This window comes from Rana temporaria, chromosome 2, assembly GCF_905171775.1.
Source record: "Rana temporaria chromosome 2, aRanTem1.1, whole genome shotgun sequence".
In the NCBI taxonomy this organism is placed as follows: domain Eukaryota; kingdom Metazoa; phylum Chordata; class Amphibia; order Anura; family Ranidae; genus Rana; species Rana temporaria.
The window spans coordinates 52326067-52348265 of record NC_053490.1 but is presented as its reverse complement, the minus strand read 5'-3'; the positions used below and the strand labels follow the sequence as shown (position 1 = coordinate 52348265).

The following is a 22199-nucleotide window of genomic DNA, read 5'->3' as shown; positions in this document are numbered from 1 at the left end:
ATAGCTATAAGGTTGAGTAATTGGGTCATAGTAATACCTTAAAGTGCATGTAAACTCAAACAATGAATTTATCTTATTTGGTCTGTTAAAAATGGCAGGCCATACACAGTGCAAATTTCTTTCCTGCGACCACAGGTTGCATGAATGAAATTTGCAAGTTTCCCCCCATCAACACAGACAGTTGATTGATCGATCAACTTGGTACATTCAGCCTGCCCATTAAGGGTTTGAATCTCGTCTTGTTGCTGGTAAAATCGATCGAGATTTCGAACCATGTAAAAAAACACAGTCACTTCCAAGCGCTAATTGGTCTTCCAAGGTGTAGCGTAACAGATATCAGATAAAATGGTGGTGTGAAAGTATATATGGTATCCCAAATCTAGGTGGATGCTGCCTTCTCTGAGGAAGGAGGTGCGCAACCAAAATGCGTTAGCTGTACCCTGTGTTCTGTGCATGTCCATGCGCTGTGTTTATGGCCTTTTTGTCAGTTGTATTTTGTGAGTACCCACTTTTACACAAAAATGTTTTATTATAAATATCTCTGGTAATGTACTAGGGTGCATGTAAGGCCGGGCTATACATTGAAAGCATCCACCGTATTGAGCACCACTATATATATATATATATATATATATATATATATATATATATATATATATATATATATATATATATATATAGATAGATATATATATAGATAGATATATATATATGTGTGTGTATGTAAGTTTGCATACCCTGGCAGAATTTATGATTTCTTGCCCATTTTTCAGAGAATATGAACACAAAAACTTTTCTTTCACTCATGGTTAGTGTTTGGCTGAAGCCATTTATTATCAGTCATTTGTGTTTACTCTTTTTAGATCATAATGGCAACAGAAACTACCCAAATGACCCTGTTTAAAGTTTACATACCCTGGTGATTTTGGCCAGATAACATGCAAACAAGTTAACACAAAGGGGTTTGAATGGCTATTAAAGGAAACCATCCTCACCTGTGATCTGTTTGCTTGTAATTAGTGTGTGTGTATAAAAGGTCAACGAGTTTCTGGACTCCTGACAGACCCTTGCATCTTTCATCCAGTGCTGCACTGACGTTTCTGGATTCTGAGTCATGGGGAAAGCAAAAGAATTGTCAAAGGATCTGCAGAAAAAGGTAGTTGAACTGTAATAAAACAGGAAAGGGATATAAAAAATATCCAAGGAATTGAGAATGCCCATCAGCAGTGTTCAAACTCATCAAGAAGTTGGAAAATGAAGGGTTCTGTTGAAACCAAACCATGGTCAGGTAGACCAAACTAAAATTTTCAGCCACAACTGCCAGGAAAATTGTTCGGGATGCAAGAAAAACCCACAAATAACTTCAGGTGAAATACAGGACTCTCTGAAAACATGTGGTGTGCTGTTTCAAGATGCACAATAAGGAGGCACCTGAAGAAAGATGACTGCAAAGTATCCCCGCTTCCAATACGCCAAACCGCACAGAGACAAGCCTCAAACCTTCTGGCACAAGTAATTTGGAGTGATTGAGACCAAAATGTTGATGATGAAAGGTACACCCATACTACTGAGAAATCACGGAGTGGATCACTGATGTTTGGGGATGTGTGAGCTACAAAGGCACAGAAATTTGGTCAAAATTGATGGCAAGATGAATGCAGTATGTTATCAAAAAAATACCGGAGGAACATTTACATTTATCAGCCAGGAAGCTGCCATGGGAAGTACTTGGACATTCCAACATGACAGTGATCCAAAACACAAGGCCAAGTCCACCTTCCATTGGCTTACAGCAGAATAAAGTGAAGGTTCTGGAGTGGCCATCTCAGTCTCCTGACCTCATTATCATTGCGCCACTCTGGGGAGATCTCAAATGGGCATTCTGCAAGGCAGCCCAAGAATTTACAGGAACTGGAGACTTTTTTGCCAAGAGGAATGGCAGCTTTACCATTTGAGAAGATAAAGAGCCTCATCCACAAATACCACAAATGAGATCAAGCTGTCATTGATTTTAAAGGGGTCAATTAAGAAATTGGAGTATGGTAAACTTTTGATCAGGGTTATTTGGGTAGTTTCTGAAAAAATCATAAATTCTGCCAGGGTATATAAAATTATGAGCACAACTGTAATATAACATAACAAAGTGTTTAGGGAACAGGTTCCTTAACACTTTGATACTAGGTTTAGTAACAGATGCAGCGACAGGCTCAGTAACTATGTCAGCAATTGGTATGATTGCCGTTCATGTAAACACAGCACAGTTTCTAGTTATTTGCTGTTACAGTCCTTAAAAGCTAAGTTCATTTTGCAGGTAAAAAAAAAGTGCATGTATTGTTCTTTTTAAAGTGGAACATGCAAAGCATTGCACCCGTCATCAGTAGATCATGGTCGCAATGTTTGGCTCCTGCAGATATTCAGTTATTGAAGTTCAAGAAGAGTCAATGAACTACGAGGGTGCTCACCAGTGCCCTTGCAGTTAATTGAGAACTACATGCCATCTGCCACAGTGGAAGACTGTACTTGTAGTTTATTCATTCACAGAACTCTGTGACTATACAATGCCGCTGTGTGAGGAGGTTCAGGCTGCTCTGTGCAATGCCACTGCACAGAGCAGAAAAGGATCTCCTGCATCTTGTCACAATGGGGGGTGTGGGGCAGCTGCATAGTAATGCTGAATACGGGTGTAACATGTTACTAAGGGTGAACTTATCCTTTAACGCACAGGAGAAAGACAGCAACATGAGTATGCCGAGCAATTCTGAAGGTTGCAGCCCTTGAACACAGAAATACAGGTATCTCTTCAATACAGTACTATGCAACACATGCGTGGCCTTCATTACTGGAGTGCCATCTGCTGGGGGGGGGGCTGACTGGCAATGTACTGGCACAGATAGTGGTGCTGGCTTGAATTAGGTTGCGGTAGCAGACTCAGGAACCAGAGGCTGTGTAGAGAGCTCAAGAGTGTCCCCTGCTCTGACCCTCCTTAGCCAGGAACCTCCCCCAATCTCTAATTATTATCCCTGACAAGTGGGTTCCTTTCCCTAATCTATCCACTTGCAAATTAGTGCCAATTTCAAGGGGGCACTGCTATTTATTAGCAATACCCCAACCAAGATGGCTGCCGAAGGTCACTGGGGATAATGGCGTCTAATCGGATGGCTGCCTCCAATGTGAAACCTACAGAGACTGCAGGGGAACATCATTCCCCTTAAAGCAGAGTTTCACCCTAAAATTGAACTTCTGCTTTAAGTGCAGGTGACCCCCTGACATGCCATTTTTTTGGGTGGGGAATGGATACCCTCTTTTTAGAGGGATCCAGCTCCCACTTCCTCCCAGGGCACTGCGGCGCCAGAAGGAAGTTCACCTCAGCCCCGCCCTCGGCAATCATCTGGGATATGTCCCAGATAATTGCCTGGCCAGTCACAGTGCGCAGCGTGGCTTGCGCATGCACAGTGCGTGCCTGGCTGTGAAGCCACAGCCAGGCGCCCACAGTGACAATTCCGGCACCGCAGAGAGGAGGGGGAGAGAAGCGGGGCTTTGTTCACCCCCATCGCTGGACCGTGGGACAGGTGAGTGTCCGATTAATAAAGGTCAGCAGCTACACTTTATATAGCTGCTGACTTTTATGTGGGTGGAACTCCACTTTAAGACTCTCCTCCATTCCCTTGGGTGGCAGGGCGCCACTTGTTGGGTGAAGTGGAAACTACACCTGCCGATACAGGTTGTTGTGTATTGGCAGCCCAATTATAATAAATGGCTTGCATTAACACAACGCACAATAACATGTGCCTTTCTGTGTGTGCATTAATGCACCACAATAGAATGCGTACATTTTTTAAATGAACAAAAGTACCAGAACAAATTGTTTCTCTTTCAGAAAAGCCTTCAAATGTTTTCACACCTGTTCATTGCAATATTGGATATTCAGAACCGTGCCTGCGATCAGTCACACAAGATAAAAAACACACGCATTAGCATAATAATCTATAGCTTGCAATAAAAACATGGATATGTTTGCGCTGGCCAATCAGAGCACATTCTAATGCAAATATGAAAACAAGCCAGCTGCAGAAATAGAAGATGGCGAGAAGTATGGTCATTACTGGCAGCACACAAATAACAATCAATAAATAAATGGAAGCACGTTGAACTGCACAGAGCCTGAATCAGTGATCAAAAACCATTGGCGTCCGGAGGGAGAATTCTGCATTGCTTACACCTCTGAACCTTGTACATTTATTTCCCAGAGAGTGAGGTTGAGAAATGTTAATTGCCTTGAGATCTTCTTGAAATGTAACATATAGAATATTCATCACGGACGACGCAGTCTGCAATTTCTCATCTACATGAGAGGAAGTCGGTACAGAACCTGTATTCTCATCTGCTAAATTAATTAATGCAATATCATATCCCATTAGGGGCTGATAACAGCGCACTTGTCAAAATCAATACTGTCCCTTCTGTGCCTGCAGCTACAAGACAGGTCACATGTTCCAGCCAAATTAACCCTTGACGTCCTCGGGAGATTACACTGACATTGATGCTGCGCTCTCTATAAATAGAATGCTGGGTATTGACTACAAAGGCACACACTTTAAATCCCAGGTAATATAAACCAGCAGCGTGTGAAAAAAAAATAAAAAGAAAGAAAAAAAAGCACAACGATGTTTCGCAAAGGACTTTGAAGGATCAAAGAAAAAAAAGTCAGATGTGCTTTCCATATTTCTTCTTTCACTCACATGAGACAGAACTACAGGTGTGGGATCGAAGGTATGGAAAAGCAGCTATTAACAGCAGTCACGTTTTCCAAATCTGAACTCCAGGTAGATATAAAAACAAACTAGGACAAATAATAAAAGAATGTATTTATTAAAGAGACCCTGTCACCAGACCTTTCATTTCAACAACAATCGTCTATTCATATTGTTTATGTGTAAAAGCCTCCCTTGTGTAGACATCTTAAACCCTAAAACGGATGGTGGGTGCTGGATGTGATGTCAGCAGTCACAGCAGACTCTGAGATATCACTCAAGTGACACTATATAGTCCCCCTGTGATGTAGTCGGAAGTGCCGAAACGTGTCAGGACGTGGCTGCACGGCAACTGTATGCTGAGGCTGGGAAGGGAAACTGACGTCTAGCGAATGAGAACGATGTGACTCTTCAATTTAAATCCTGAGCTTATTTGCCAAACACGAGAGTGAATGGCAACAGCATCTGGTGAGCTTGTTTTTTTTAAAAAGGTTGATCTCCCGTTTTATCACTGTGGTGGAGGAGTTGATTTTAATTCACATTAATATTTTGTACATTTCAAAGAGGACTACTTTTCATATGTGTGGAATTGCAATACATTTTCACGATTCATTTATGGACATTGACACATCATTTTTGCACACTTATGCCTAGTACACACGATAGGTTTTCCCAACGGTCAAAAGACCGCCGGGAAAATTGAGGTGAAAACCGGGAACAGGCTCGGTCCCTTTTGCCCTGTACACACGGCCGGTTTTCCCGACAGGAAAACTGCCAGGAGAACTTTGGTTGGAAAAACCGGCCGTGTGTATGCTCCCTCGCAGTCTTTCCCATAGAAAGACTGCGGGGGGAAAAAACTCTGCGATTCGCGGTGAGAAAAAAAGAGAACATTTTTAAACCGCAGTTTCTCTGTCGGGAAAACTGCTAAGGAGCATACACAAGTACAGCCTTGCCTACACACGATCGCGAAAAAAAAATGCTCTAGCAAAGCGTGGTGACGTACAACACGTACGACGGCACTATAAAGGGGAAGTTCCATTCGGATGACGCCACCCTTTGGGCTGCTTTAGCGGATTCCGTGTTAGTAAAAGACGATTCGCGCTTTTCTGCCTGTTACAGCGTGATGAATGTGCTTACTTCATTACGAACGGTAGTTTTACCAGAATGAGCGCTCCCGTCTCATAACTTGCTTCTGAGCATGAGTGGATTTTTCTCGTCATTAAAGCCCACACACGACCATTTTTTACAACCCGAAAAACAACAACATTAAAAACGTTGTGAAAAAATAGAGCATGTACAAATTTTTTTTTTTGCCCATTTTTTTTAACCCGAAAAATGCTCTGAAGCCCACACACGATTGTTTTTAATGACATTAAAAAAAAAACACGTCATTTTTTACAACCCGAAAAATGATCGTGTGTACACAGCATTAGAGTTCTGTGTAAAGGCATGGTTTGCGCTTACACTAAAGCAAAGAATACCAAGCTTCAGGTGAACCATTCCCCAGACCACCTCTCAAAAGCTGTCCAAGGCATAATACGCTTAACACTCACGTTACACAAGTCAACCAGACTAATGGCCCGTCGATCAGAAAATCATGATAATGTGATCGTTAGTACACAGCTTTTGAGAGCCGATCACAACAGTTCATCCAATATTACCCAATGGGTCAGGTAAGAAAATTTTTCTCGTATGATACCAGATCAAACAATTTTTATTTATTCAGTACAGTTTTTATTCGAAAATACAATACAAATACACTACAACACATTACATAACTTCCATAGTTGTATTCTGTCGTACGAGAATTTTGTCACTTTAGTAAATTTTTCATTTATGATATGAGACTAGCATGCATTTATCCAATAACCCCAATATGTGTACCAGGCATAAGGGGGTAAACCAAGCCCTAACTAGTTCCTAGTAGTAGAGTCGTGAAGAAAAGGAGTATCCATGAAACACGTAGACTCAACAGAAGATAAAAGTAAAAAATGTTGTATTCTTGTTCTGACAATTTTATGTTATCTTATGTCATTTTAATGAATGTTACAATAAATTATTTTTTTAATATGTATATGTAAGTTATTATACATGTGGATCATCTGTGATTTTTTTTTTCCGTCAATAATTTTGTGGGTTGCTGACCTTTCAGGTGATTACAGGTTGGTGGCACATATAACCCAATATAGACCATGTGTGTAGTGTGGCACAGTGCTTGTGTGTGCTTACTGCGCAAACTCAGAGGGATAGAACAGAAACTCAGAGCATGCTGCCGTAGTGGGCAGAACTTTATCCTGGAGAGAAATGAGGAGGTTGTGTCACCATAGCACATATGACTGTACTCAGCTACTGCTGCTCAGTAAGTGAGTGTAAACTAATCATAACCAGTGGCCCAAGCACCCTCTATGTGCAAAAACATGGTGCCCCCACAGCCTGTAACACTACTGCATTACATGCAAATATGATCACAGAATATACCATACAGTAAGAGTAAAAACAAAAATAACACCTATCCACAACTTATGGTCTGTTGCTTCTTCCAGAGAACAGGTACAGGAACTCCTCCCTTCCGAGTCACCCCTTGATTCCACCCTACCCACCTCTGAGCACCGATCCCTGGTTCCACCCTTTACCAACCTCCCAGTACCACCCCCTTTAGAGAATGCAGAACCAAGTATCATGTTGTGGTGCTAAGTATTTTGTATGAAATGTGTTAATGATAACAAGAAAGACAGTAAAATAGATCTAGAGGCAAAGGACACCCCAATGACAATAGGTCCACCCCAACAACAATGGAAACCCAACAGCCAGTATCAATAGACCCTGCAGCATCCAGCAACAATAGACCCCTCCTTCAACAGTAGATCCCTTCCAGCAACGATTGACCCCCTGCAACATAAGGCCCACCCCCAGCAACAATAGACCCCCTTATCCAAGCAAAATAGATCTCCTCCAGCTGCAAAAGATTCCCCTGCAGCCAGCATCAATAGACCCTCCAGCACCCCCCAGCACATCTTGCCATTACATACATTCAGTTCTGGAGGTGCCAGAACTGTGTTCCCCTGCGTTCCTGCTGAAAAAAAGCCCCGATTATAAGTCCATCTTGTTTAATTATTCAAATGTAATAACATGTTTGATTGACGGAGATATATACAGTATACTGTATACAAAAGTATCCCTTCTGTATCAGAAGAGGAGTGGTTGCCCATAAGAGGGTCTTATTCATGTGGAATAAAACATTAGGACTATACAGTAAAATAAATGATTGACAATGTCCTTTTGATGAAGCCAGTCCAGTATAACAAGTAAAATAAAGGAAAAATATAAACCAATATCTGTACAAAAAAGCCAGGGACTCGAGGTGTAGGTAGACACATTAATAAAACCATAAGTCCCTATAAGTCCAGAGAGTAGATTCCATAAATGGTACAGTTATAAGCATAAAACAATATAGTACACCAAAGGTTTGTGGACACTTGACCATTACACCTATATGAGCTTGGTGGACTTTCCATTCTAAATTCATGAGTATTAACATGGAGTTGACCCACACACTGTGTAGGTTTTTCACAAGATATTGGAGTGTGTATAAGGGAATGTGTGCCCATTATTTCGAAGGTCAGGTACTTTCGTTGGGCAAGAAGACCTGCCCCACAATCTACATTTGCAATCATCCCAAAGATGTTTGGTCAAGTTGCGTTCCAACACATCAAACCCGTCAACGCGTGTTTTTGTTGAGCTGGCTTTGTGCCCCTGATCTCTCAACAGTTTGTAAAGGTGGTCACATACTTTTGTATATATAGTGTATAGTCCCACAAATGGAATGGCATTTGTCACAACCTTTGATGTAGCACTCAAAGATGGTCTTACCATCATTTACAACCATTTTAAATATCTCTGCTGTGAAAGATTCATCATTTATTACTAAATAGGTGCCAATTAAAAAAAAAGTAGCAATACAAAAAGCATAGAACACATTTACAAATGAGCAAAATTAAAAAAGTCCACCATATCCATGGGTGGGGGAACCAGGAAAATAAAAGACTTTTTTTTCCAGATCATGTTTAAATATTCAAATATTTCATACCTCCTAAAATCTGATGATCAAATACGTGAAATGTACCATAATCCATGCCCCTGGTCTGACCAGGTTCATCACTACATGTGCATGTTCTTTAGAAGCTTGAAATTCTGTTCATGTATTACACAGCAGAACAAACATATCCAATCTTCTCGTATACAGCCGGGAAGTTATACCTGCCCCCCAGGCACTCCCTATTCAACCATCAACTGCCACCACTCAAATTGTACAAGTGCACAGCAGGGAATAGGCAGAATCTTACACTCTCCAGTCAAAAACTTAAATTCTGTATTTACTTATGACATTGGATTCTGCAATTTTTTTTTTTGCATAGTAGTAAAGTATAACCCAAGCCAATTTTGTTTTTTAATGTTAGACATTTTGTATTGCTGCCTTTGTCCCTGTTGGTGATTCCCTCTCACATTCTGTCCCAGTAGCAGTTCCATCATAAGTACAGGGATTCTACAACAGGGGCACAGCAATAATTTGCTAGGAGTTGCACTTGAAAAGACAAAATATTAATGCTTTGAGTCTCTTGAGTCTGCAGTAAAATACATTTTGCACCAACAACTTCCATTTTCACAGAATTTCCACCACTATCAGACAGCAGTTGTCAATGTCTATACTGTATATGACTAAGCAGTTTAATAGGCACCAGAGTCATATTAGGACTGAACTACGGTAGGTGGTGCAGAGCAGCAACGTCTCTCCAAGTACTGCAAGTAATGAAAGTACTCCAAGTAATGAAAGTGTATAATTCATACCTGACCAATCCCTGTGGAAGAGGAGAATTACTGTAGTAGCCACTGCTTCTACAGGGGTCCTCACCAACTTCTAGATTCCATATCATCCCATATCCACTCCTCAAATTCTGGTCTTCTGTGTGCCCCCCCCCCCTACTCACCTACACTCAATTAAAAACAGAGGGCCATATTCTCAGTAAAGTTACGATGGAGTATCTCAGGAAACTCTGTCGTATCTCTCTTTTTTGACCCGCGTATCTATGCGAGGGATTCCTAGAATCATTTTCGCATAGATACGCTGAAGATCCGACATGTGTAAGTCACTTACACTGTAGGATCTTAAATGTAATTCGCCGCTGGTGATAGGATAATTCTTCCCCTGTGATCAGTCAAACTTCAAGTGTTCCAGAAGCAAGATAGCTTTATTTCAGTTACACCGGTATAACTGGATGGAAGTCTACATGCTAAGTGAAAAAGCAAAAGTCCCATACAGACACGAGGTGTATGACCTTCTTATATGGTCAACAGAAAGTGTACTATTGGCTTAAAGACCACCGGTGGCTCATGACGCAAACAGCTTTATTGCCAATCACAGTGTCTCTTTACAACGTTTGATTTAAGGAAGTAAAACAAACAATAGAAAAAGAAGAGCTAAAGCAACGTGTCCTTAGAAGCCATTACAGAAACTGGACTCCATTTTACATTTTTATAAATAGTCACACAATGCACATAGAAAACTTTTCCAACACTGGCCGCTAGGTGGCGTTTACGTTCAGGTCTCATTTGTTTATGCAAATGAGCCTGATACGCCCATTCCCGAACGAAATTGCGTCGCGTAACCGTCGCTTACGTCGTTTGCGTAAGCGTAAGGTTACCCCTGCTATATGAGGGGTAACCTTACGCCAGCCCCACGTATGCCATGTTAAGTATGGCATCGGGTCCGCGTTGTCTTTTCCCGTCGGGTACGTTGTTTTCCTAAGTCTTGAATACGACTTTACGTCAATGACGCACACATCAGCGTCATTGATGTTTTCCGCCGAGAACTGGAGCATGCGCACTGGGCTATTTTTAGCCCGGCGCATGCGCAGTTCGATCGAAACGGGGGCGCGCTTAATTTAAATATAAGCCGCCCCCTTTGAAATAGCGGGGATGCGCCGGGCCTTTTACACTACGCCTCCGCAAATTACGTAGCAAGTGCTTGAGGAATACGGCACTTGCTCCAGTAAGTTGCAGCGGCGTAGTGTAAATAGCTTACGCGAGGCCGCCGCAGATTATTGGAGAATATGGCCCAGAGACTTCTCATTCTATGCCCCAAAACTCTGGAATTCACTTCCAAAGAACATTAGAAAATCATCTTCACTAAACTAAACTAATTTAAGTCAAATCAAAACACTTTTTCTTTAAACAAAATTTTCACGTAATTGTTGCTTTTTTCCTCTGTTTTACGTGGTGTATTTCTTGTGTTTTTGTTTCACGCTTTGTAAAGCGCTTTAGAAAGCTAACTTTAAAGGCACTATATAAAATAAAGTTTATTAATTATTATAATACTAATAATAATCATTATTATTATTATTATTTCAAGTGACTGCTCTTCTGCATAGTAACCAGAGTTTGGAATGGGTGCCATTCAATGGCAAAGGAAAGGAAAGTGGTGGCACATCCAGCATAAAAACGTCATACTTTATTGTAAATCCATAAAAATCGAGGACATGACATACAGGTGCAGCTCAAAAGAAGTTCAGCAATTGCGTTTCACACATCTATGCTTAGTCATTGCCATTCAATGAACTTTGCATTTTACGCAAAGAATACAAGGCATACCCTGATTGGATGAGGTGGAGATTGTGATGTCACCGCCAACCCTCCTAGCCAAATCAGAGACTGCCCTGCATCCATTGAAGAAATGTGGTTAATGGCACCCGTACTGAGTGGATACTATGAGTAGTTTGGCATTGGATCTTAAAGACAACAAGGATCACTGTAGTAGTGACAGCTACATAGTGATTCTTCACTTCCACAGGGATCAATCAGGTATGGAATATGTATACTTACATTGCTCCAAACTTGACCAATGCAACTATGTAAACAATATACCTGGAATTCAGCCTTATGCTTTTATTTCAGCATGTCAGATAAAAAAAGAATGTCGGCACCGAACATGGTGTCAGCAAATTATTCCTTATTTCTTTAGCAAAAATAAAGGTTATTGACTCAGTTGCACTAGTCTTGAGTAACAGAACTGGAGAGACAAGCCCCTCCCCTTCTCTGCTATTACCGTGCTATTACTCTGCTGTTACTCAGCTATGACAGCACAGAGCACTGAGTGGGAGGACAGTAGCAACACTTTCACTGACAGAAAAATGGTATTCATGAAGCCCCACCCTGGGGTCTGTTTAAATTGAACCATTCAGTTGGGCTCCCTTGGCAATGCATGGGTTAAATGGTCATTTGGCTTGGGGGTAAGGAATACAGTGAAATACTTAATTTTTCCTCGCTTTCAAAGGCTTCCTCCTCTTTGTACCACTGGTCCCTGAAGGCTCATCTCTTCACTTCCTACCACTTGGCTCCCAGGCCAATTCATAGCCTTGTACACACCACCGTTTTTCACGACGAGAAAACTGCCATTTTTTATATTGGTCGTGAAAACGGTTGTGTGTATGCTCCTAGCAGTTGTCTCGACGAAATACTGGCCACAACATTTTTTAAACCAGCTCTCTTTTTTCTCGTTGTGTTTCGCGAAAAATGGTAGTGTGTATGCTTTCCTTTACGAGGGGAAAAAACATGCATGCTCAGAATCAAGTATGAAGCCCAAAAGCAGCCCAAAGGGTGGTGCCATTTGAAAGGAACTTCCGCTTTATAGTCCCGTCGTACGTGTTGTACGCCACCCGCGCTTTGGTCGGATGTTTTTTTTGCATGAACCTGTGTATGCAAGTCAGGCTGTATAGAAATCACGTTGGGAAAATTTTTAAATTTTTTTTCCTGTCGAGAAAAATGGTCGTGTGTACGAGGCATTAGGCCTCGTACACACGATAGGTTAACCAAGGACAACGGTCTGATGGACCATTTTCATCGTGTCAAAACCGATCGTGTGTGGGCCCCATAGGTTATTTAACTATTGGTTAAAAAAAAAGCCAACTTGCTTTAAATTTAACACGCATGTTTAGAATCAAGTTGACGCATGCTTGGAAGCATTAACTTCGTTTTTTTCAGCACGTCGTTGTGTTTTTACGTCACCCCCGCGTTCTGACACAATCGTTTTTTTAACCATCAGTCAGCTTCATTCGGTTTAACCGATGAAAACGGTCCATCAGTTCGTCCTCATCGATGGACTGATAGTGTGTACGTGGCTTCACACTTCTCACATGTGTAAAAATATAGTATATGTAAAAATCTAAATAGTTTTTGCTGGAACATTACTTAGAACTCCCAAACATTATATAAATATATAGTATATATATATATATTAAATTATATATAATATAAATAATATATATATATATATATATATTTTGGGGGGGGGGATAAGTTAAATTAATTCTAGTGCACACAAACAGTATATAATACCCAATGTGTTGGTAAAATATAAAATATGGTGTTACACTGAATAAATAAATACCTAACATGTCACACTTTAAAATTGAATACGCCCGTAGAATGGCACCAAACCACGATACATAAAAATCTCCATAGGCAACACTTTATAAGCCTTTACAGGTTACCAGTTTAGAGTTACACAGAGAGGGGGCAGATCTCAAAGAAATTACGCCGGTGTATCACTTGATACGCCGCGTAATTTCAAATTTTGCGCGTTGTATCTTTGTTTTGTATCCACAAAACAAGATACGACGGCATCTGTGTTAGATCCGACAGGCGTACGCCATCGGATCTTAGATGCAATTTTTCTGTGGCCGTTAGGTGGCGTTTCCGTCGTATTCCGCGTCGAGTATGCAAATTAGCTATTTCCGACGATCCACGAACGTACGAGCGGCCGTCGCATTTTTTTTACGTCGTTTCCGTTCGGCTTTTTCCGGCGTATAGTTAAAGCTGCTATATGGTGGCGTACTCAATGTTAGGTATGGCCGTCGTTTCCCCCCGCGTCTAATTTTGACATTTTTACGTTGTTTGCGTAAGTCGTCCGTGAATGGGGCTGGACGCCATTTACGTTCACGTCGAAAACAATGACGTCCTTGCGACCTTGCGTCATTTGGAGCAATGCACCCTGGGAGTTTTTACGGACGGCGCAGTTCGTTTGGCGCGGGGACGCGCTTCATTTAAATGCAACACGCCCCCTACCCGCCCAATTTGAATTCCGCGCCCTTACGCCGCGAGAGATAGGCCCCATACACACGAGAGAATTTATCCGCGAATACGGTCCAGCGGACCGTTTCCGCGGATAAATCCTCTCGAGGATTTCGGCGGATTTTCATGCGATGGAGTGTACACACCATCGCATTGAAATCCGCGCCGAAATCCTCTGGCGATGACGTGTCGCGCCGTCGCCGCGATTATGACGCGGCGACATGCGCGACGCTGTCATATAAGGAATTCCATGCATGCGTCTAATCATTACAACGCATGCGGGGGATCCCTTCGGACGGATGGATCCGGTGAGTCTATACAGACCAGCGGATCCATCCGTTGGGATGGATTCCAGCAGATAGATTTGTTTGGCATGTCAGCAAATATTCGATTTGCTGGAATCCATCCCAGGGGATAAATATCCGCAGAAAAAGATCCGCTGGAGTGTACACACCATATGATCTATCCGCTGAAACCCATTTGCTGGGATTTTTCAGCGGATGGATTCTATCGTGTGTACGGGGCCATACACTATGCCGCCGCAACTTACGGCGCAAATTTGTTGAGGATTTAAACCAAAGCCAAGTAAGTTACAGCGGTGTAGCGTATCTCACATCTGCGCCGGGCGCAGCGTATGTATGTGGATCTGCTCCAATGTCTAGAGATAAAATTATTACTCTCACTCTGGCGTTTACAGCATATATGTGTTGGGACTTACGCATGAGTTTGCAGTTGAGTGTGAGCATTGGGGATGGGGAGCTTTAAAAAAAATATGTATTATTATTATTTATTTAATTTAAAACTTTTTTTACACTGTCCTTTTAATTTTTATTTTTTTTTGATCAACTTTATTGCTATTACAAGGGATGAACAACATTCCTTGACATAGCATGGGTCATGACAGATCCCCTTTATAAGGAGATCTGGGGTAAATTAGACTCCATATGTCTCCTCTGGCCTCCAAAGCATCTGATGAATCTGAGATTGGTTTGATCAGATGCTTGTACCAGTAAGGGCTTGTAAACATCAAATCAAAACTGGAAGTGGCAAAATTGCTTCTGGTTTCTGAGGTCACAGAAGAGGAGCGGAAACTTAATTTCCTTCCACTCTTCCTGGGGAATGCGCAGAAGCAGTCACATCATTACTAGGCTCCCCGATCAGACGAAGGAGCCAGGTAAAGGCAGTGGCGGTGGGAGGAGGGGGAAATCCCATTCTGCCGCCTGTAGCGGCGATCAAGTGGATGTATAGCCATTTAAATCACTTGTATATTAAAGAGGAACTGCAGTCTGCTCACATAATTTGTAAAAAAAAAAAAAAAAAACATCTTTGCCAATCTGAAGCTTCCCTCCAACCACTTTGAATATTATTTTATATATACTGTGATTCTGCACTTGCCAAATATGCTGCAGAAATCTCCCTCCACTGAGTCTGGCTGTATCCATTTTAACTGTGGGCAGCTGGAACTGCTGCCTGTTCTCTTTCTGGATTTACACCGACACACAGAGGCACACCTCCAGCTCTGCAGCTCTCATGGGCCCTCTTGTGACTCATCCCCCCTCCCTTCCTGGCGAACTCTCACAAGAGTGTGAGAGAGAGCTGTGTATGATGTCATAAGCCCAGGCTTTTTACTAGACAAGAAACGGGAAGTGGGCTGTATAAGGTATTTACTAGCAGGAAAAAAATATTTTACTATCCAAAGTTAAAACACAAGGGCAGAAGATGTAATAGATGGAAAGTTGAAAAACTGACTGAAGTTCCGCTTTAACCACTGGCCTACAGGGCACTTATTCCTGCCTAGGCCATTTTTCAGCTTTCAGCTCTGTCGCACTTTGAATGACAATTGCGTGGTCAAGCAACACTGTACCCAAATAATTTTTTTTATAATTTTCTTCACAGAAATAGAGCTTTCTGTTGGTAGAATTTAATCACTGCTGGGTTTGTTATTTAAAAAAAAAAAAAATTGCAATGATGGGGCACTAATTTGTGACACGTTGGCGCTATTTTGTAATTAGGGCACTGATGATCAGTGCCCTGATTACATGTGTAGATGTCCCCCCTGCAAGGAGATGCCACTGATTGGCTCTCCCCGCCACACACTCTGTCAGTGTGAGGTGAGGAGCGCCGATTACCGGCATCTCCATGTTTACATGTGACCGGTTGTGATTGGACACAGCCGATCACATGGTTAAAGAGCCGCGGACGTGGCTCTTTACAGAGATCGGGGTTGCACCATGTCCTAGCAACGCAGCGCGGGCACGTGAGAGCACCCGTTCTGGGACGCCACCATATGACGATATCTCAGAACGAGAGCCGCCCCACCGCCACTTGACGGTGGGCGGGCGACAACTGGTTAAATAGCATTACCTACAGAAAATGTTGATACCGGGATGATGCCTGCAGCTACAGGCATCATCCTGGCATAACCGCTCCAATCCCAGTACATCCACCAGGGGATAAGTGGTTAGAAAGGTGCAGCTCTGTGACATCATCACGTACAATGCAGGACCAGCAGGATGGTGATCAAGGGAGAGCGGGGGAATAAGGCTCCATTCACACTAATGCGTTTTTTGATGCATTTTGCATTTTGCATACCGTATTTATCGGGGTATTGCGCGCTCCCGCGTATACCGCGCACCCCTAAAGTTGCCCGAATTCCTTACTGTTTTGGTGTCTTGCGCGGCGTCCATCGGCGGCCTCGTCGGGTCCAGCGTCCGTCTGTGGCTTCGGGTGTCCTCTTCGTCGGGTCCGGCGTCCGTCTGCGGCTTCGGGTGTCCTCTTCGTCGGGTTCGGCGTCCTTCTGCGGCGTCCTCACGTCCTCCCCGCTAGTTTCCCGCGCCGAGTTTGAATACTGCGCCAACATATACCGAGCGCAGTACACTAGTGTATCGTCGGGCAGGTTCGGCAACTCTCGCGCTGACATCCTGTACGCTCAGAGGCGCCGAGACTGCCCGAAGATACACGAGTGTACTGCGCTCGGTATATGCCGGCGCAGTATTCAAACTCTTGGCGGGAAAGCGGGTATCGGCGTATACCGCGCACCCACGATTTTGCCCTGATTTTCAGGGCAAAATAGTGCGCGGTATACGCCGATAAATACGGTAAATGCAGGGAATTTTTTAACATGGTTTCCTATGGAACATGTTCACATTAATGCTTTTTTGTGCCTCTGTGTTTTTTGAAAGGGTCAGGGACTTTTTTTCCTGCAAAAAGCAGCGTTTTGCATGTAATAGAATTCAATGGACCCGCATCCAAAACACAAGTACCGCGTTTTACCGCGATTCTGTCAGGATTTGCGGTTTGCGTTTTTTTTTAACCTGTTTATAGCTGGTTGTTAAAGGAAATGTACGGTATATATATAAAAAAAAAAAAAAAAAAAACACAGGGAAAGTATTTGTACCGATTCCTTCCCCCCCAGCCAAATGAGCATTGCAGGGGTAAATATAACAGCAGCCTGGAGTGGGGCATTAAGGCATATATAAGCATAATCAGTCACAAATCATCACAAGACTATCGTATAAAATTATAAAATAAAAACACGAGACTACATTTGAAGTCTCAACCTTCATTTACATATAATTCCATGGCTGTTTATATAACAGAATAACAGATAAAACACAACCTCAAACAAGGAGACAAATAACCCATCAAGGTAGACAATTTAAATGAATGAATTAAATATAAAAATCAAATGCAGATCCACCATTCCCGAGCTAAAGAAGAAAAAAAAAAACTTTGCATAGTTTATCACCTTTCGACATGCAAGGAAAATAGTTTAGAACCGTTGTTTTTACCTGATAGACACCCCACCATGACTGACAGAGAGAAAAAGAGTTTCCATGGCAACGCCATCCTTGGTCACTAGGGTCTGGAGTCCCTGTTTGTGTGATTGTTAGCAGTTTTGACGTTCCTTCATTAAGGCTCAGCCTGTTGAGACAGGAGAGAGGTCTCGGTTAGGGAGAATGAAATACAAGAAGCACATCTGGCAATAATATGATAGGCAAATCAACGGACAGTGCAGGGCCCTAAAGCAATTAAAAGCCTGATACTATAAGCACTTAACGACAAATGCGAGCTGACACGTGGAAATGAGAGACGTGAATAAAGAGCCGGAGAACCACTGAAGTTTATTACCTGTGAACATTTGTAAAGGATATTAATATTGTGTGCCCTCTATGCCGGTACGATAGGAATGGACACTTGACTAGGTTTAGTAATACAAATACGTGATTGACGACATGCCAGAAATGGCCTATGGGGCTTAACCACTTGCCTACCAGGCCAATTCTGACATTTCTCTCCTACATATAAAAATCATTTTTTTGCTAGAAAATTACACAACATTATATATATAGGGGCAGATCCACAAAAGAATTACGCCGGCGTAATTTTAAATTTTCCGTGTCGTATCTTTGTTTTGTATCTTCAAAACAAGATACGACGGCATCTCGGGTGGATCCGACAGGCGTACGTCTTACTACGCCGTCGGATCTAAGATGCAATTTTTCGGCGCCTGCTAGGTGGCGTTTCCGTCGAATTCTGCGTCGAGTATGCAAATTAGCTAGTTACGGCGATCCACGAACGTACGTCCGGCCGGCGCATTTTTTTTTCGTCGTTTGCGTACGACTTTTTCCGGCGTATAGTTAAAGCTACTGTTATGAGGCGTACTCAATGTTAAGTATGGCCATCGTTCCCGCCTCGCATTTTGAAATTTTAACGTCGTTTGCGTAAGTCGTTTGCGAATAGGGATTTGCGTAGAATGACGTCACCGTCGTGAGCATTGGCTTGTTCCGGGTTAATTTCGAGCATGCGCACTGGGATACCCCCACGGACGGAGCATGCGCAGTTAAAAAAAACTCTGTTTACGCCGGGTCACGACATATTTAAATAAAACACGCCCCCACCACAGAGATTTGAATGCCGCGTCATTACGCCGCCAAAGATACACTACGCCGCCGTAACTTACTGCGCGGATTCTTTGTGGATTTGAAAAAAAAAAGGAAGTTACGGCGGCGTAGTGTATCTTAGATACGCTACGCCCGGCGGAGAGAAGCGCCGCTGTACGTGGATCGGCTCCATATTTTTTAACAGAGACCCTAGAGAATAAAATGGCGGTTGGCAAACCTTTTATCTCGCACGGTATTTGCACAGCAATTTTTTAAACGTGTTTGTTTTTTGTGAAATGCATAAAAAAACAGTAAAGTTAGCCCAATTTTTTTGCATAATATGAAAGATGATGTTACGCTGAGTAAATAGATAACTAACATGTCACGCTTCAAAATTCCACATGCTCGTGGAATGGCACCAAAATACCCATAGGCAATGTTTTGAAAATGTTTACAGGTTATATTGTTTGAGCTACAGAGGGGTCTATCACTAGAATTATTGCTCTCACTTTAACATTGAATGCTGTTTATGGGCTGCTTTTGTGCAAAAATATTACACAAAGCAAGCATCACAGGCGTATTTAAAAAAATATATATTGAACATTTAGAATCACTTTAACCATTGCAGTGCATGAGGGCCCATTGCCAGGTATTTTTCTTACTGTGTCCGGGTTGAGGTTACGCCCCACATGCTTTGCCCCATTAACACTTCAATACCTGTAGCGGCCCATCCATAAGGGGTGCCCCTCCCCCAATCCATGTGCCTGGAATCTACATGCAGGGCGCCGGACGAATGAATTACAATTTTTTTTTTAGCACACGATTAGAGCCTGAGGCTCTTAATATTTACTACTGTCTTCCTGATTCTCCTCTCGGCCAGTCAGCTATTGGGCTTCCTGACCAATGGGGTGTCATGACACACTTCCTGTTCAATCGGGAGGAGAAGCAACGGCCCGGCTCTTCCTTTCCACTGCCTCCTATGGTAAGATCTACCTCACGTGGAGGAGGAGGCGTGGCGGTGGATTGCCGCCACCTTCTCGCCTAGCTCACGCCAGGGGGGTGCTTGTGACGATTGCGGTCCGTCGTCCGTCACCCACTGTGTTGCTTGCATTGATCGCCTTCCTGTCCATCTCCCCTCAGTCGGCAAGTGGATAAGAGGCAGCCCTTTACCATATGGGGTATCCCTATGGATCCTTGCAGCCGTCCAAAGAAACTGAAAAGGATGAGAGTGCCACGAGTGTATGATATTCCCAATATAGTAAGTAAATCCAACACATTTCAGGGGCTCACAACTCCCCCATTCATCAGGGCTTCAATGCTGGTGATAATAGGAGAAAATACTGGACAATGCAAAGAAAGGATGATGGATTAGTAAAATATGAGTGAGGGTGCCAGTCTGACAGCTGATATTGGCCTCATGCACACTGGGCGGTGCACAATATCCTTGTGTTTTTTGTGCCAGCAGAAAGGTACAGGCGTACTTTCCAGCCCTATGTTGATAGGTTAATTGGCCCTTGTTTGCATGTGAGATAAGGACCTTATGTTGTAAGCTCCTTGAGAACAGGGAATGATGTGAATGTAAAGTATGTTAAAGTTCTGTGCAAATTGCCAGTGCTATATAAATACCTGTAATAAATAGATATTTGAAATGACATTTTGACATATTTTTGAAGCAAATGGCATTTTCACATATTTGTTGTGTTTTAATTAAATCTAGAAGCGTAAAGAAATTTTAGGGAAGCTGTCAAAGCTGTATTTACTGAATATAAGTTTCTTCCTACGCACAAAGTTGTCTTCTGCACATTGAACTATTTGCAGGCAGATTCTCTTCAGCCTTAAGGTCACCATAGTTATTAAAGAGGAGATAAATGAAGACACAAACTGACGTCTTTAAGATGCGTCTTCTAGGAATTTCTAAGCCTGCATTTGGATGCTTATGGAGAAGGGAAGGAAAGCATAATACAGCCTCAGTGCTGGTTAATCTGAGGCCTCGTACACACGGCCGAGGAACTCGACGTGCCAAACACATCGAGTTCCTTGGCCAGTTCAGCCCTGAAGCCGCCGAGGAGCTCGGCGGGCCGAGAGCTCCCATAGAACAACGAGAAAATAGAGAACATGTTCTCTATTTTCTCGACGAGTTCCTCGGCGGCTCCATCGGGCCGAAAGTGTACACACGACAGAGTTTCTCGGCAGAATCCGGCTCTGACCGAGTTTCTCGCCGAATTCTGCCGAGAAACTCTGTCGTGTGTACGAGACCTTAGGGTGGCAAAAAGAACCAATGGCCCAAAGTATTAAAGAGGACCTAGCATGAAATTATATATACAGTACAGACCAAAAGTTTGGACACACCTTCTCATTCAAAGAGTTTTCTTTATTTTCATGACTATGAAAATTGTAGATTCACACTGAAGGCATCAAAACTATGAATGAACACATGTGGAATTATACATAACAAAAAAGTGGGAAACAACTGAAAATATATTTCATATTCTAGGTTCTTCAAAGTAGCCACCTTTTGCTTTAATTACTGCTTGGCACACTCTTGGCATTCTCTTGATGAGCTTCAAGAGGTAGTCACCTGGCACAGCACCCCATCACTCTCCTTCTTGGTCAAATAGCCCTTACACAGCCTGGAGGTGTGTTTGGGGTCATTGTCCTGTTGAAAAATAAATGATGGTCCAACTAAACGCAAACCGGATGGAATAGCATGCCGCTGCAAGATGCTGTGGTAGCCATGCTGGTTCAGTATGCCTTCAATTTTGATTAAATCCCCAACACTGTCACCAGAAAAGCACACCCACACCATCACACCTCCTCCTCCATGCTTCACGGTGGGAACCAGGCATGTAGAGTCCATCCGTTCACCTTTTCTGAGTCGCACAAAGACACGGGGGTTGGAACCAAAGATCTCAAGTTTGGACTCATCAGACCAAAGCACAGATTTCCACTGGTCTAATGTCCATTCCTTGTGTTCTTTAGCCCAAACAAGTCTCTTCTGCTTGTTGCCTTTCTTTAGCAGTGGTTTCCTAGCAGATATTCTACCATGAAGGCCTGATTCACACAGTCTCCTCTTACCAGTTCTAGAGATGTGTCTGCTGCAAAAGGTGGCTACTTTGAAGAACCTAGAATATGAAATATATTTTCAGTTGTTTCACACTTTTTTGTTATGTATAATTCCACATGTGTTCATTCATAGTTTTGATGCCTTCAGTATGAATCTACAATTTTCATGGTCATGAAAATAAAGAAAACTCTTTGAATGAGAAGGTGTGTCCAAACTTTTGGTCTGTACTGTATATATACACACACTATATTGTCAAAAGTATTGGGACACCCGCCTTTACATCAGGGGTGCCCAACCAGCGGCCCGCGGATTGGGAGCTTTCCGATCATGTGGCTGCTGTGACAGCCAATCACAGCAGTCACATGACCTGAATGCCGT

The 22199-nt window shown here is 42.7% G+C and overlaps 1 protein-coding gene across 1 annotated transcript in view; it reads right to left on the bottom strand.

The window, feature by feature from the left end:
* The window catches only part of CNTN5 (contactin 5), a 2004044-nt gene that overhangs the window by 895404 nt on the left and 1086441 nt on the right, over positions 1-22199 (bottom strand). The window contains exon 5 of the mRNA XM_040340187.1: positions 17666-17798. Coding sequence (XP_040196121.1) covers positions 17666-17723 — 58 coding nt within the window. The 5' untranslated portion in view covers positions 17724-17798. The remainder of the gene's footprint in view (positions 1-17665; positions 17799-22199) is intronic.